The sequence below is a fragment of the Anoplolepis gracilipes genome, chromosome 1, assembly GCF_047496725.1.
Source record: "Anoplolepis gracilipes chromosome 1, ASM4749672v1, whole genome shotgun sequence".
NCBI classification, from domain to species: Eukaryota; Metazoa; Arthropoda; class Insecta; order Hymenoptera; family Formicidae; genus Anoplolepis; species Anoplolepis gracilipes.
The window spans coordinates 19,816,225-19,831,726 of NC_132970.1; the positions used below are offsets into that span (position 1 = coordinate 19,816,225).

The window sequence follows — 15,502 nt, forward strand, 5'->3', positions numbered from 1 at the left end:
AAACACACGTCGATCTACCGCTGCTGCTGCTACTACCGCTTTTTGCATGCATTTGCATACGTGGCCAGTGCGTATTAGAAACAGTTCGACGCGCGCGATTTTCTATTGCAGATAAATCTTTCGCTGTCGATGACGATTTGCTCTTCCGGCTTGGGAAACGTTAGAAACTCTATCTCTCCTTTATTTTTCGTTCTTTTATGATTTAATGGCGCTTTGAACGTGCGCGAGGATTGATCATCGCGGAATTTTTATTCGCGACACACACACACACACACACACAGAGCTAATAATAATGATTTAATATGCTTTGACAATCTCGCATCCGGTTGCGGTGGTATAATTTCGCGCAGGATCTTTTCTGACAAACGGAGGTGCAAAGTTCGTTAAGAAATTTTCACTATTATTTGTGAAGGTCATTATTCATTTTTGTTTTCGATATTGAGTTTCCCGATAGTCTTAATTATTATGTTACGCAGAGACTTATTTTACTAAAAGTTTTATTTTAAAAAGAGAGAGAAAGAGTATAATCTAAAATATTTTTAATTTTTAAAATAAAATTATATAAAATATATGGCATATACATACGTAATACGTACATAATAGAGTAAACTCGGGTAAGATGGCCATAGTTTTTTAAAATGCAAAAAACATACTTTTATCTTTGTTATTTTTTAATAGTGCTTGGCATGTTATTTTCACTGAAGCTTAAATTACGTAATATTGTCGAAATTAAAAGGGTTAGGTTATAAATATTCAATAGAAATTTTTATATTATCAAAATAAAAATGACCATAATGACGGAAAGATGGCCATAATATTTATAAAAAAATAGTGAAAACGAAAATAAAAATTATAGGTCACATAACAATTTACTTATAATTGTCTTTATAATATGTCTAACATCGATTACGACAGCTTAACTGTAATTTATTCGACGTTGTAACAGTTTTTAGTGGACAAATGAAAAACTTTGCAGGTAGTCAAAAGTAAAAATATGATATAAGATTCACAATATCGTTATTTCGAACAATGTATTCACATAAATTACTGCAAATATCGATTATCTTTGATAATGACTAAAAAGGCGCACTATGTAGCGATTATTGAAAAAATTACATAATACAGCCTATGGCCATACTCTAGTTTACCCTATGTACATAATATACATGTATTTAAAAAATTACATAATATACATATAATTTTTATATGATGTACATTAGATAACGCATATAAAATTATATAAATATATAAAGAACTATTTTTAGAAGACCGGTACACGATAATGAATAGGCGCGAATATATATGCGCACACTAAACGTTTCGCAGTAACATTAGTTCCGCCGTTTCCTTGCGGCGCGTCTCACACCTGTTCGTTCGCGCTAGGCCCGGTCTCGCGGTAGGCGCACGGCCGCGCTTCTAGCTGCACGTGCACGGATTAAGATGTAAAGGACTCGCCTTAAGCGCAACCCGTCCGCGTGCACGACGCACGATGCATCGTTGCGTTTTGCTTTCGTAGAAGAGCGCGCTACGGTCCATTTAGGTGATCGGCAGAAGGCGGCTTCGCGCTCGGCCGCGTTCGCAAGAGCGTTTCTAGACTTTTACGGAAATCGGTAACTTGGCGGCACACATTGCGTGCCATGTACAGCGCACTCGGTTAGTTTACTCGGCGACAAACGACCCGGCCTAACTCGTAAAATACACGCATAAAGGACGGCCTGCTCTCTTGAGCACAGACGCGGCTACATTCGCGAGCCGTGCACGAAAAAAAAAAAAAAAAAAACAACAACAGGCGAGATTGAGATATCGACCCGCTCGGCGGAACGCTTGCGTTTCCTCTTCCGCAGCGCGATCGCATTAGCGACAAAGATGTGGAAGTGGACGTATGTCGGGACCGTTACGGAGATCAGATGTGAAAAGCGGATAAGAACATGGCATAAAGATGATACAAGCGGTTGAGATTTGGGAGCTACGGGAATATTTTAAGGTGTTATATAAAAAGTATGATTTAGAATTTGGAGAGAGAGAGAGAGAGAGAGAGAGAAAGAAATTATTCTCGATTGATAAATTCTTCATTATTCAAAGGTGTTGCTACTACTCACCTTTAAATTAATTTTTTATGAAATTATACGCATATAGGACAGATTCTCTCTATTAATTTTCCTGCTTATGTTGCAGTTGAAGATTTATACGCGGTCTATTATTTCCCACTTTTATGATTTATGTACATAGCGGTGTATATCAATTCTTCCGCAATATTTTGCAGTACCGATCGGTTCTGCAGCCGCTCGGCAACCTGCTAACTCGCGCCAGGTGCGATTCGAAGCGCGAGGCGTTCGCCGAAGCGAAACTCTTGGCGCGGCGCAACGATTTTATCGCGCGACGAGGACTACGTGTTCAGGAATACCGTAGATATTTCGCGCAGGAGCCACTCTAATTGTTGTGTGTTTCGAGAGATAAATCGATACACTCGCATTGTGTCCCACCTCGCCGTCGAAAGTCGCCTCATTGTTGCTTTAATGGAAGAAGCATGCCGAGTGCCAAGTTTCGCTGAAACGCGAGCGTGAAAGGGATGGAATTTTCAGCATAATAGCGTAGTTGTCATGCAAATATGAGAGAAAGAGAAGTCACGGAATTCGTAATATCGTCGAATAAATTTTACCGTTGACTTTTACAAAAGAGAAAGATTCACGTCCTTCTCGATCCTTTTTTTTTACATTCGTGAAGAAAATTCAGATTATTTTTTTTATCGCGACTATTTTTGCGTTTTTAGCAACTGGAGGCTGCAACGATCCTACGAATGTTTATCGATTCTACATCACTATCGGTAGACATTCGACGATTATCCGTCGTATAATATCCCATCAACGTAGTTTATCGTGTAACGGCGAGAAATCGGTCGCTCACCGGAAGAACGGCACAAATCCTCACGATCGCGTAAGATCGAGTAAGATTAACGTTGCCACATACGACAACGGTTTAGACGCGGTTGAAGTGACAACGTAAACGTGGCCGTGGTTTAGTGGGACGCTGACCACGGCGTAGAAACGACCCAGGGGACGAGGATCTACACCTCGATGAGCACAGCACGACATTCTCCTCGCCCCTCTCGCGTCCCTATATATATATACACGGTGGTCCCTCGTACTCTTCCTCCGCGGCCGCTACCAAGAAGAAGGTAGCTTCTCTCTCGCTCTCTTTCTTTCCCTTTCTCTCCCGTTGTCTTCCTTCTGTTGTTTTCCCCGGCCTCCCTCCTACTATTTTTCCCCCTCCCGATTTATATCTTTTTCTCTCTCTCTCTTGTCCTGTCTCCGCTCATCGTCCTCGAGCGCGTCCACCACGATTGTCCGGTAAACCATGCTGCGAACCGCTCACCATGACGAAGGTACCCACCTACAAACGAGGACTAATTCCGGCTCGTGGAAACTCGCGAGAACACGGACATGGGAATGTCCGACGAGCTTCCGTCGTCATGCTCACCGTGAAAATTGCGAAGTGGATGGATCCACCATCCGCGGCCCTAACGAGCGCTTTCCCAAATGCGCTGAGAAAGATGCGGTTTGAGCCTACATTTACAGGCGCCGCCTTTCGAGGTCATCTGATGAAATCTCGGCGAATCGCACGCATCAATGTTTTTGATTATTCTCGTTATTTAATTCCGATTACAATTGAGATAAACTTTTCTCTCTGATATTTAGTAATATATACATTCTCTATAAAATATGTCATAATTTTCACATAATTATGCACATAACAATTCACGTATTTCTTTTTATCGAACTTTGTAATGCGTATACTCTTGATAAAGTAAAACTCGAGATTTTCCAGCTTTGATCAGCGAGTGTAATTTCATCCTCAGTTGAGGAACCGTCTGTAAATCGCTGTATCTTAATTAGCGCAAGAAATAAACGGATGTTAATTAATTTTAATAACCCTATAAAGCTAATAGCTCGTGTCGTAAAAATACTATCGCCCTATTAATCTTGACAAGATAGGAAGATTGATAATCCCTTCTTGTCGCACCATGTACATAACTGCGAATGAACAATTGCCTGTACTCTAAATAATGATTCTACGATCGATCGATAGTTTCGCGACATTAACGCGAGATGCATTTTCATGGTATTAAAACGTCCGTATGTACAGAGTTTCCGATCGAAAGATGCCTCTTCCGATTTTATAGGGAGGAGATGCACGTACACGTTTTGCCTCTAGTTTGCTGTGTAAATTTTTTTCCGCCACGATGTTACGCGGTAACGAGGTTGAGCGAACAAGAAAGATGTATTCATCGGCAGAGAGGATGGCACGATGCGCAATATGACGAAGAAGTCAAGATCGGTTCCTACATATGCAATTGCATGCGGATGAATAGGGCCTTTGTGTCTTGCGAACGACAGCCGGCGCGATATACAATAACGGTGCCCCAAGATTTCTCACGTAACGCAGGACCACAGGTTGCGGCTGCTGATCCTACGTAAATGCCTCTCGCGCAAACTGCGTGTTTGAAGGGATAAATAACTGAGACTTCATCGAGACCCACACATACACATCGCACAGCTCGCGGTGTGAAAGACCTCCGATTTGATTAGGGATCTAGTCGCATTGGCTAACAATAACAACATAATTGATAATGAGAAGTTATTGGCGCCCGCGCAGGAAGTCAGAAAAATTTATGCTTCCTTTAAAAGGAAGAGCATTACTAATTATGAAAAATTAATTGAATTACTTACGCGCTTTCTTACAATACACGCTTTCAGAAAGAAAGATTAACTGATTTTAAAACATTAATTACACATCTTGCATAATAAAGAAATATAATGTTTCTTTGTTAGAGGAAAATTATAAAGTACGAAACACTAATTGGAGTCGTTTGGGTACAATCTCGGGAGAAGATTCACTCGTTCGTATTTATTTCTTCGATGAATGCAATTATATTTGTAATATTTTTAATGCCACGTTTTGCTTCAAGTAAAGTAGCGAATATATATATATATATAATTAGCACTGAGTTTTTTAAAAAATATTCATCGCAGTCGCAAAAATCAGCGACTTGTTGCGCTCGCAGTGCATTAATCGCACTTTAATTGCGACAGTACTATTTCTGCCTGGTCATTCCTCAAGACATAATAAATCCGCGTGAAACGCATCACCGACGGACGTTGATGGATGACAATCACTGATTGGTATCCGTGGACGTGGAAACGGAAAGCAGAAAAAAATCGAGAGAGAGAGAGAGAGAGAGAGAGAGAGAGAGAGAGAGAGAGACAGAAAAAAAAGAGGATCAATAAAGAGAGAGAGGAAGAGAGAAATAATGCACACGCGGTACACACCGGTGATGTAACGCCGTTATGAATATGTACAAAATAACACACGGCGACGTGGTACAAAGAAATAGCGACGGGTGTTGTACCGCTTCGTGTACAGCGCTTCGTATATTCCGCTCTCGTCACGGTGTCACCGTTGTTGCCGGCACGTGAGCCCACTACGGAATTGCGTTTCGATTTCAACCACTTTTCGTATGTCATCCGCGCGACCTCGTGTCGGCGCGCTACGAAGCGGACGCGGAATGCGCGGAACGTATAATAATAACGATATCGCGATAATCGCGCTTCCGATTAAGATTTCACACAGATTTCAAAGCCAGTACGCGCGATTTTGTCGGCCGACAAAACGATCATCAGAAGCCAACGATCGTGAGCAACATTGTACGCGACGCGACGACAGCATCGTTCGAAACTCCATTAATCCCACCTCGAAAAAAATAGTAAGACTGCACGTGTGTGGCGAGTAAGGGAAACCGGTAGAGAGGCGAGTCAAATTATCGATCATCCTTTTTTTTCTTTTTTTATTGTATTTTGTTGAAAGACTCAACCCCTCCTACCCCTCTCCAATAACTCGCTACTTATAATTAATATGCCTTTGGCGGGTATCGCGTGTGAACGCGGCATGACATGAGGAATGATAGAAGATCAAGACCGTCCTTGGAATTACTCAGGATGTAATCTGCTACGCGAGGAGTCGTTGAGGAGCTTAGCTGAAATCTGAACGCAGCGAATTCCATGGAACATGCGAATCAGGCCGCTTGTGATAACATCTGTAATTCCTTTTGTATCATCGCCGGATTCCGACGCATACTTTCCCCCGCCATGTTCCGCGGTCATACATATAAAAGGAACAACCGTGAATGAAACAAAAGCGAAGAGGACCGCTGCAACGTTGGGGAATTTCGTTGTTAAGGTGGCACTGCGCATCACCGATGCCAGGCAGGAAGTGGGAACCGCCGAAGCAGCGAGGGGCCCTCGACACCGTGGACGAGAGGGGCAAGAGGGCGGGAGAGGCCGACGTTGCATTGTGGGAGTGAGCGGGCGAGCGAAATGAAAAAAAAAAGGCATTATAGCATTATGCGAACGTACGGGGCCCTAGTGACGCATTTACACGGCTGTTATTATTCTCCCTGACCTCCCTCTCCCTCTCCCTCTCCCTCTCCCTCTCCCTCTCCCTCTCCCTCCTCTCCCTTCCTTCATCCAGCCGATAGCTAGAAATGTAGGTGCTGTATGATATCCGCCGTGTGTGCGACTGACTGTTCTTTTCAAAATATGCAACATATGTTGTCCAGCTGCGTCTATGTATGTGATTTTCAGTATAGAGCATATGATAGATGCATCTTAACAGTTAGAAAAAAAAAACTGCATTTTACAATTGATAATAAAGTACATATATTTGATATTTTTTATCGCATATTCTTCAGTTTTAATTTTTAACAAACAGCTACGTAAATCGAGAGTATATTGTCAAAGTGAATTGTAATGCGCTTTGATATATCACTCGAGAGAGCATTATCTCCTTTCTATCTTTCTTTCCCCTTTTCGTGCGAACAAGTGCACTAACCAATTCGGCGCTATCAGATGCATGCTCATTCATCTATTTACTTAGCTGTACAAAGCAGGAGGGAATGCAGACGAGATGATCTGTATATTCTCTTCTTTATCGCACTCGTTGAAAATCCTCGGGCCAAATGCACCGGCATCAGAAACTAACGACAGATTAGTTTGTTACGGCTTTCGGCCACAGGTAGGCTGCACCGATATATGCGTGATTATTTATTGTGCGGACAGATTGGATCATTCAGAACGCGCCGACGGGGGTCCCACTGTATGAAGGGGAATCGACCCCACTGCGGGAATAACTCGATCAGCAATATAACTTTCAATTTCCTATAGATTTACGTGAGAAATCGATGTAATTCGCACTTGTATTATAACGATTTCAATTTTGACATTCGAAATTTGCATTTTTTAATACTCAATAATATCGTTATTTTAATTAATAAAAATTTCTAAAATGTGGTTAATAAATATTTTTTATCAATTCGTGCAATAAATTAAGTACTAATATCGACGAAGCAATTTTTTATAAATGTAGTTAATGATTGATTATTATCTTATAAATTACGAAGGCATGCTACAAATGTTACACAACTATGTGAACTATTTCACTGACTTCGTATTGTATCATTAATCGCGCCATCATCATCGCCGTCGCCGTAATTGCATTTAATTGTTCAGTCTCCATTTCGATCAGATGAAGGATGAGTTACGATAAGGTCAACGATGAAGAACATATATCATACATAATATAATTGCAGTTGAGTGACACTTGTTGACATAATTTGCCAAATTAAATTTTAACATGTAATAGAATTATGACAAATGTTTGCAATAGATTATGTAATTTAGTTGATTCTATAAATAAAGTGTGAAATTACCAAACCATTTCCATACATTTTATTGATATCGTACAGTGATAGTTGACACAAGATATAATACTTGAAACAAAAATTATGTAAAAATAATTTATCAATGTGCATTAATTATGAAATCGAAGATTAATTTTTTTGCTAATCGCGCGTTACATTTATGACAAGTAAATTTATTCCACTGGCCGTGCCACGTGTACGTTATCTCGACCAATATTAGCAGAGCAAACACTATCGATTCAAAATCGATTCACCCAGAACCTTACCGCACAAAACAAAAAACAACAAATATACAACTAAAGGCATGTTCTCAGAAAAATTATTTTTCACATTTGCTTGATATTTCTTAAATTGTTAATATTTTATTAATACTTGTAGAACGCGATTACTATCGTCTTTGTTGATGAATCTTTAAAACATTTCTTAATAACGATTCAAAGTCTGACGTCACATCCGCAGTTCCAGCCATCTAAAAAGAAGGTCGCAACTTCTAACGACTCATCCTTCCGCAGTTCCCCGTCCCCCTTCCTCGTATTAGGTGTAGCGACTCCAAATCATCGAGCTGCATCGCGATCCAAGGATGCAGTCCTGACGCGGATCGAATTGCGGTGGGAGAACGCGTTTCCATTTATACAGAGATAATATTACTCCTAGATGCCACTCATACATATTAAACAGCATCGCCTTCGATCCGCGTTGCATTTTTTCGTCTAAAATCTTACCTGTCTCCCTCGATCGCAATCCCTGCCACCTTCCTCCTGCCCCTTGCCTACTGGCAATTCTCCCACCCCTCAGGCGACGATCCATCGCTCATTGAGTATGCATCAGCGATATCGACAGCGCGGACTGTTACCGAGTTCCTCGCCCGCGGCGACGTCGGAAGCCCGTTGCTGGTCGCGGCAACATCAGCGGCCCGGCAGCAACGGCGTCCTCGCTTCCTTTTTTTGTCCGCACAAGGCCAGGCCAGGCCAGGCGAGGCGAAGAGCGACCACCGGCTGGCTGCTTCGCGCGCGTTGCAATTTTTGCTCGCCCGACGGCCAGAGGAGCCACGTAACACGCGCGTCTAAGTCGAGTCCGGTCGAGAGAGATAACGACAGCTTGCCACCGTGCCGGTGCCCGTCGGCGTCAGGGTGCATTCGTATCTCTCGACTCGTTCCCTCGGTTACGCTTCTTTTTAACTCGCGCGACGTAGTCCTTGTGGATTCCGCTCGACGCCTCGCTCCACGTTGCTGTAACGTTGCTCGAGCAAAAGCGATTTTGATTACTACCTCGCGTCTGCTACCAACAGACGGCTCTATAACTCACTCTCTCGGAGTGTAATTTGATTTATTTCTATAATTATCTTCAGCACCGGTGTGCGGTTTCTTTATATATAGGTTGCATGAAAACTCTAATCTTTTATATAAATTAGAGTCTGTAAAAGTTATGTAGAAATAAAAATATTTTTGCTCTACAGGTAAAACTGCTCGAGAATGCTTGGAATAGCACGTTAACAATTCTTGTGAAACACTGTCAATTAAATTATATATGTAACAAAGTTAAATAAATTATTAACATTAAAGAGAGATTTACAAATTTCGTATAGAAAATATTATATTTGGAAAAAAAAAATCTTGTCGATATACACATGATCTTAAATTTCGATATTTTTCTTATTCGTGCGGTACGCAAATTATGGGAAAGATTTGAGCGAAAGAATGCTAATAACAGAATAATGAATGCAAGAAGTAATAAATCATTGAAGACCAAGCTTGTCGTACCGCTTTGCGAGAACAATCATTATTATGCCAGACCACATTTCACACCATAAAACTTTATGTTTTCACATGCGCGTTTCAATATCGCTTTCCCTATCGAATAGAAAGCGAATAAAATTGTACAGATTCGTCATATATCATTAGATATAATACATAATAATATAGCAACAAATATGCAAAAATTGATGTAATATTAAATTATGTAACTGATAATATTAAATCGTTTAAAAGCTGGAATTATTTTCACAATATTCTAAAAGAAGAAGAGCGAAAGAAAAGGAAATTGATTAACGCAAGAAGGTATAAATGTACACTCAAAAAAATATTTTGCTAATGTAGATAGATTTCTAGATGTCTCAATTAAAATTTATCGCTACTTTTTGTATCTCTTAGAATATTGTTTGTCACGTATAGAATTTATAGTAGCAATATTCTAGCAATACCTCTAGAAAATTTAGATCCCATTGCCAAATATTAATCACAAATATAATTGTCCTTTTAAATAGGCCTTAAAGATAGGCAGAACAATTTTCTGTCTAAATTACACTAATAGTACAGATATAAATTCTGTCTCTGTCATTTAAATTGATTAAGTGCAAAATATATACAATATCACAGTATTTGGTAATAATTTATCTGTTGCAGTTAATTTTTTTACACCTAGAAAATTTTTGTTGAAATTGCAAGATCATTTTTTTGAGTGTATAATAATAAATATATTCTTTAGTTACGCTGCGTATAAAGTACAATCATTGTCCGTGATCTTTTTCTTCGAGTGACCGTAAGAGCAGAAAGAGGAGAACGATAACATATTGGACGACACCTGGAAAAAAGATATTAATTAAAGCTTTGCGCCGACACACACGTGTAGTTATATTCATGACGTTCCCGCGAGAGAGAGAGAGAGAAGCCGCCGACAAATCGAAAAAAGGCCCAACCCTCCTATATTATCCTCGCGAAGGAAGGTGCATCCCTTACCGTCGATGCGCGTCGTACCCTGTCAACGCCGGCTGTAAATATCAATAAACAAACCGCGGCGAGTGCGATCCGCTTCGTCCCGGCTGGCTGGCCGGCTTGACCGGCTACCCGAGCGAAATAAAGCACGTCGAGAGCGGGTTTTAGCGCTGCTGGCCTTTGTCGGGCGCCATCTCGACTCGGCGCAACCGCGGCCGAGTTTTTCAGCGAGCAATTAGAAAGAGATTTATCTGCGCCGGCACGCCGGGCGCACGCTCGCCCGGCCAGAGGCCGGAGGAAGTCGACGTCGATGTTGCCCCGGCATATTTTTCGCGATGATATGTAGCGTGTACGTATAGGGTGCCTCGGAATTATCACCCACCTGACGTTTCGACGAGATTCGAGTCGATGCAAATATCTTTCAAATGTCTTTCGTAACATTGTTTCTTTTTTTTTTTTTTTTTTTTTTACGTAGTCACTTTGACATCACGAATCTATTAAAACTTGTTTGGTTATTTTATTCTGGAGAGAATATTGATACGAGATTAATCTAATTATTAAAATTATGACGAAGATTTTGAGACACCCCATATATATCTTGTAGATACGCGCCATGTATCTGTATCGGTCAAGACGTTTCTTTTGGTAGCTCGTGCCGTGATTTTAATGAAGAGGCCACGGCGGAGTGTGACGATGCGTGTTCCGCAAAACTGAAGGCACAGTTTATTTCTAGTTTCTTCGCTCTTATGTATAATGCAAGAGCGCCGTGCCGTACCTACCGATTAGTCTCGGCTTTTCGATCCGCCCTGGGTACATCATCGTTCTGCGTATTAGGAAAATGAGCGGAAAGTGAAATCTGCATCAGTATGACGCAATTGCGATCGGCAAGCGCGTTATATTTGATTACACGTTGCAAATATCTCTTATTTCTTATTTGCCATACTTGCAAATCTATTCGAATAGTTAATCTATATGCGAGAGAGAGAGAGAGAAAAATATTTTTTTTGCACGTCTCTAAATCATAATCTTTTATTTAGTTCTATTGATTTATAATTGCAGTGTGTAACTTGGTAAAATGCCTAAATAATTTTTTTTATTGTATCTCATTTTATTTAATATTTTTATATATTCTTAACTTAAAGCATTGTTTAATAAAGAGACTTGCACTACTCACCTCGCCAACTCGTGATACCTCCATTACGCAAGACTCTAAAGCAATATGCACATACGTATATTCATGTCGTCAACTTTTTACACCTTGAACGTCAATCAAAAGTTGGACAGTACTTTAATTAACTAAGTCAATTCACGTCCAGTCAAAAGCGAGATCCTAAAAGGATAGAGAAGGAGGCGATCGGTGATGCATCGAGAGTAATGCAACATCATACGAGTTCATTAAAAATAAAGAGACGCACCTAATTGCAAGAAAGAAAAAAAACATGTTTACGTATCATTTTCTCACGTCTTATAAAATAAAAAAATAATTATATATTATATCTTATAAAATAAAGAAAATTGTTAATACCAACTACATATATTGTCGTAAGATGCGTTAAAAAAGATTGATTAAATAAATGCCGTACTAATAAAGCAACAATAAAAAAAGGAACTTTTCTTCCTTTTTTCGCGCAAGAATATTTGTGAAGAATTGTTTGTTGTATATTTAATAATTCATTCAATTAATTCACACACGCCAGTATACGATTTATCTCATAATTTACATTCTTACCGCATATTTATATATATATTTATATTTATATATGCGAACACATCGTTCGACAGGGTTAAGATTGTCGTGAAAGGAAAGTAATCTTTAATTATGAAAAATATTTCTCGTGTGTTTGGTGAATAGCGACGCGCGTATTCGTTGTATTCATTTTGTATTTCACGACCGCAGTGTTTGATCGACGTGGCAGTGGAATATCAGGTTTGATCGAGTAAGCTTGGATGGTTTTGTAGCGGATAGCTCGTTAAAAAGTCATTAAGTCTAGCATACTATTAATAAAAAGGTATATGTCTCTGTTTTTGTCCGAGTCATCCGGCATATCCGAATACCTCTATTACATCGTATGTGGGAGAATGACAGAGTCATGAACATGTCAGGGGCGCATACGGAAAGCTTCTAAAAATAATAATCGACCTCTTATTACTTTGATATGAGAGAAAGAAACTATATTCTTGTGGAAATTGAACAATCTGTGGATTTAATGGACATTTACATATATGTGAATAAAATATATAATATACATATAATATATATTAATAATATTTTAGGTGAAATAAAATTTACAGCTATTTTTATGGAATAAAAAAAAAGATACCGTGTGTCACATCAAGGGTAAAAAGGAGTCTTTAAACAATAAATTTTATTTCGTTTCAATGACTTGAACGGTACATGTCCGAACATATGGCTTCGAACTTGCTGTACAAAACCGTGAATATATACTTGGCGTATTCCTGTAATACGTATACACACTTAGAGTTCCGCGACGGCAAGGTTACGTAAGATTGAGCTAGCACGTCACGTGTATGCGACGCATGTGTGCGGATGCTGAGACAAAAAAAAAACAGCATGTGCAATCCTAGTGATCGCGCGTGCGCACCGGTATCAGGACGACAAAGTTGCTTGCCGCTGCGGTTCTATGCATCGCACGGAGGAGGCAAAAGAAACGACGATTACGAAACGATGAGCGTTCTTTTTTCTTAAATCTAACTACGGCGGCACGGAGCAATGATGCGAAGCATCGGATTAGATTCAGGCATACCTGCGCATCATCGTACAGTTGCAAAGTGTATTTCCATGCACGGTCGAATCGATAATCGAACGATGTATCCCGACGAAAACGCTCGTGATTTTATTTCATAATAATTTAATGAATTGATTCGATAGTTTAAGGAAATTCCGGAAAGAATACATTAATAGTTAACGTAATGTAAATTATGATAATTATTATGATATTTATATATGATGAGTTACGATGATTATATTTAATATGTATAATTATGTTGTAAATGTTACAATTTATCGTATACCCATAAGTCATAATGTGTGAGGAGCGAGAGAATTTTGTTAAAATTACATGCTATAAAAATAATAATAATATAAAGACATATTTTCTACAGTTTATGATTTATTTAATTCTATATTTATAAATATTTAAATTTTTAGTACAAGAGTTTAGTTTTTTTTATAAATTAATTATTATTTTATTACGCAAATGTATGCATATATAGACAATAATAGCCTTAAGAAAATAATCTTGAAATACTGAATGCTAATGCACATTAATAAGTATTCAACATAGAATGTAATAAAACAAGTTTATTTATAACTTATTCTAGCCAATCACAAGCGTTTTTGTCCTCAAGAGTTTTTTTTTTATCTTTCTCAATCTTCGCCATTTATTCTTTCACTTTAATATCTTCAGAAGGTTGACGGAAATTATCTTCATTATTAAAATAAAGTATAGGAAGACGGCCATCATAATATTGACACAAGACTATATTTATTTCTATTAATACTTTAAAAGTCAAATCCTTGTGCTTAGATAAGCATATAATAAAATTTCTGAATATAAGCTTTATGTTTTCCAACATATTTAAATTTTATTTCAAAGATCTTGATTTTTCTTGCAGGTGAAAATCTGGTTCCAAAACAGAAGGAGTAAGTACAAGAAGATGATGAAGGCAGCGCAGCAGGGCGGGGGTGGCGGTGGTGGCCAGCATGGCAGTCTTCTAGCGGGTGGAACCGCTCTACCCGGAGGACCATCCCCTCAACCCGGTCAACCCGGAAGTCTCATGCAAGGTGGTGAGTTATATTATATAGTTACATAAATATAATAAGTACACAGGTGTGAATTAAAATTTAAAAAAAATGCGACATAAGTATATAAAAAATTTCTTTTATCATATATTTAATTGACGTTTCGGAAAAGCGTGCAGTCGATCGAATCACTCTCGATCTCTGATCGATCGATCTATTTTCGCGATCTCGATTGCCCGCATTTTTAACCGGCCGAACGTTCACGAATGTTAATTGAATGTCACCAGTGGTAAACGTGTGCGATGATTGCACGGTCGACGGGGCTACTCCATCACTTACCGCATCATCGTCGCAATCTGTGCGCGAAAACTCGCTCCTGTCCGTAATTACAATACTAATAATCCGACGCAATTTTCGCCGGCTGCCGTTTACCATCGCGCGATTCTTTGCTACCCGCCCGATGTCGGTTGTCCCCGGCGACGGTACCGGTTGCAACATCGCTGCTCTCTTTCTGCGGCTAACGGTAATCTAAAATCTGCCTCGTGAGTGATTTATTCGGAAATGTGCCACGAAAGATGTAGTCGGCGTAATTAACCCCATCTTGAGAAATTTCTCTTGCTAGAAGTACCACTCAGCATAGCGAAATTTGCTATGCACTTCCCGATGCGCGTCATTATGCCTCACACAGTGATTTCAGTCAACTATATAAGTTCTATCTTTTTGCACGCACACGTATAAGTATATATATATATATATATATATATATATATATACACATTGAGAAATTTATTTATATAAAAATTCTCTGTATGTATATCATATTTTCATATTTTTTAAATTTATTGTTGCACTTGAATTGCTTTGTTGCAATTTCGATTGATATTAGATAAATTATTTACAAGCTTTTATAATGTATTAAATTATTCTTACGTTAATATTTTTCTTGGAATAGCCGTCGCAAAAATTTAAGTACAAGTGAATGCATGTACTTATAATTTATCTCATTACTTACACTAATGAGTACAAAGCTCCAACCGTTTCGTGCTTAAGAATAGCGTCAAGGTAACAAAGTTTCGGGGAAAGGATAAAAATCAGAGCGTTTCTAAACGGCGAAATGTCACGGAAGCGTGACGTATATACAGAGTCGGGGATGAACTATATATACACCTCACATTCTCAGAACGAACCCCAACATAACCAGCTCGCGATATCGAAGCAATCGCGTCCAACCATCTTGGAAACTTTTCCCGTCTCCGTAACAGCTACCAGATGCAT

The 15,502-nt window shown here is 39.2% G+C and overlaps 1 protein-coding gene across 6 annotated transcripts in view; it reads left to right on the plus strand.

Annotated features, from left to right (window-relative positions):
* Dll (homeotic protein distal-less) overlaps positions 1-15,502 on the plus strand; it is a 90,332-nt gene that overhangs the window by 66,889 nt on the left and 7,941 nt on the right. For 5 of the 6 annotated variants that reach the window (XM_072897611.1, XM_072897608.1, XM_072897592.1 and 2 more), the window contains exon 3: positions 14,101-14,272. In XM_072897611.1, coding sequence (XP_072753712.1) covers positions 14,101-14,272 — 172 coding nt within the window. The remainder of the gene's footprint in view (positions 1-14,100; positions 14,273-15,502) is intronic. The other variant, XM_072897600.1, reaches the window with a different exon arrangement.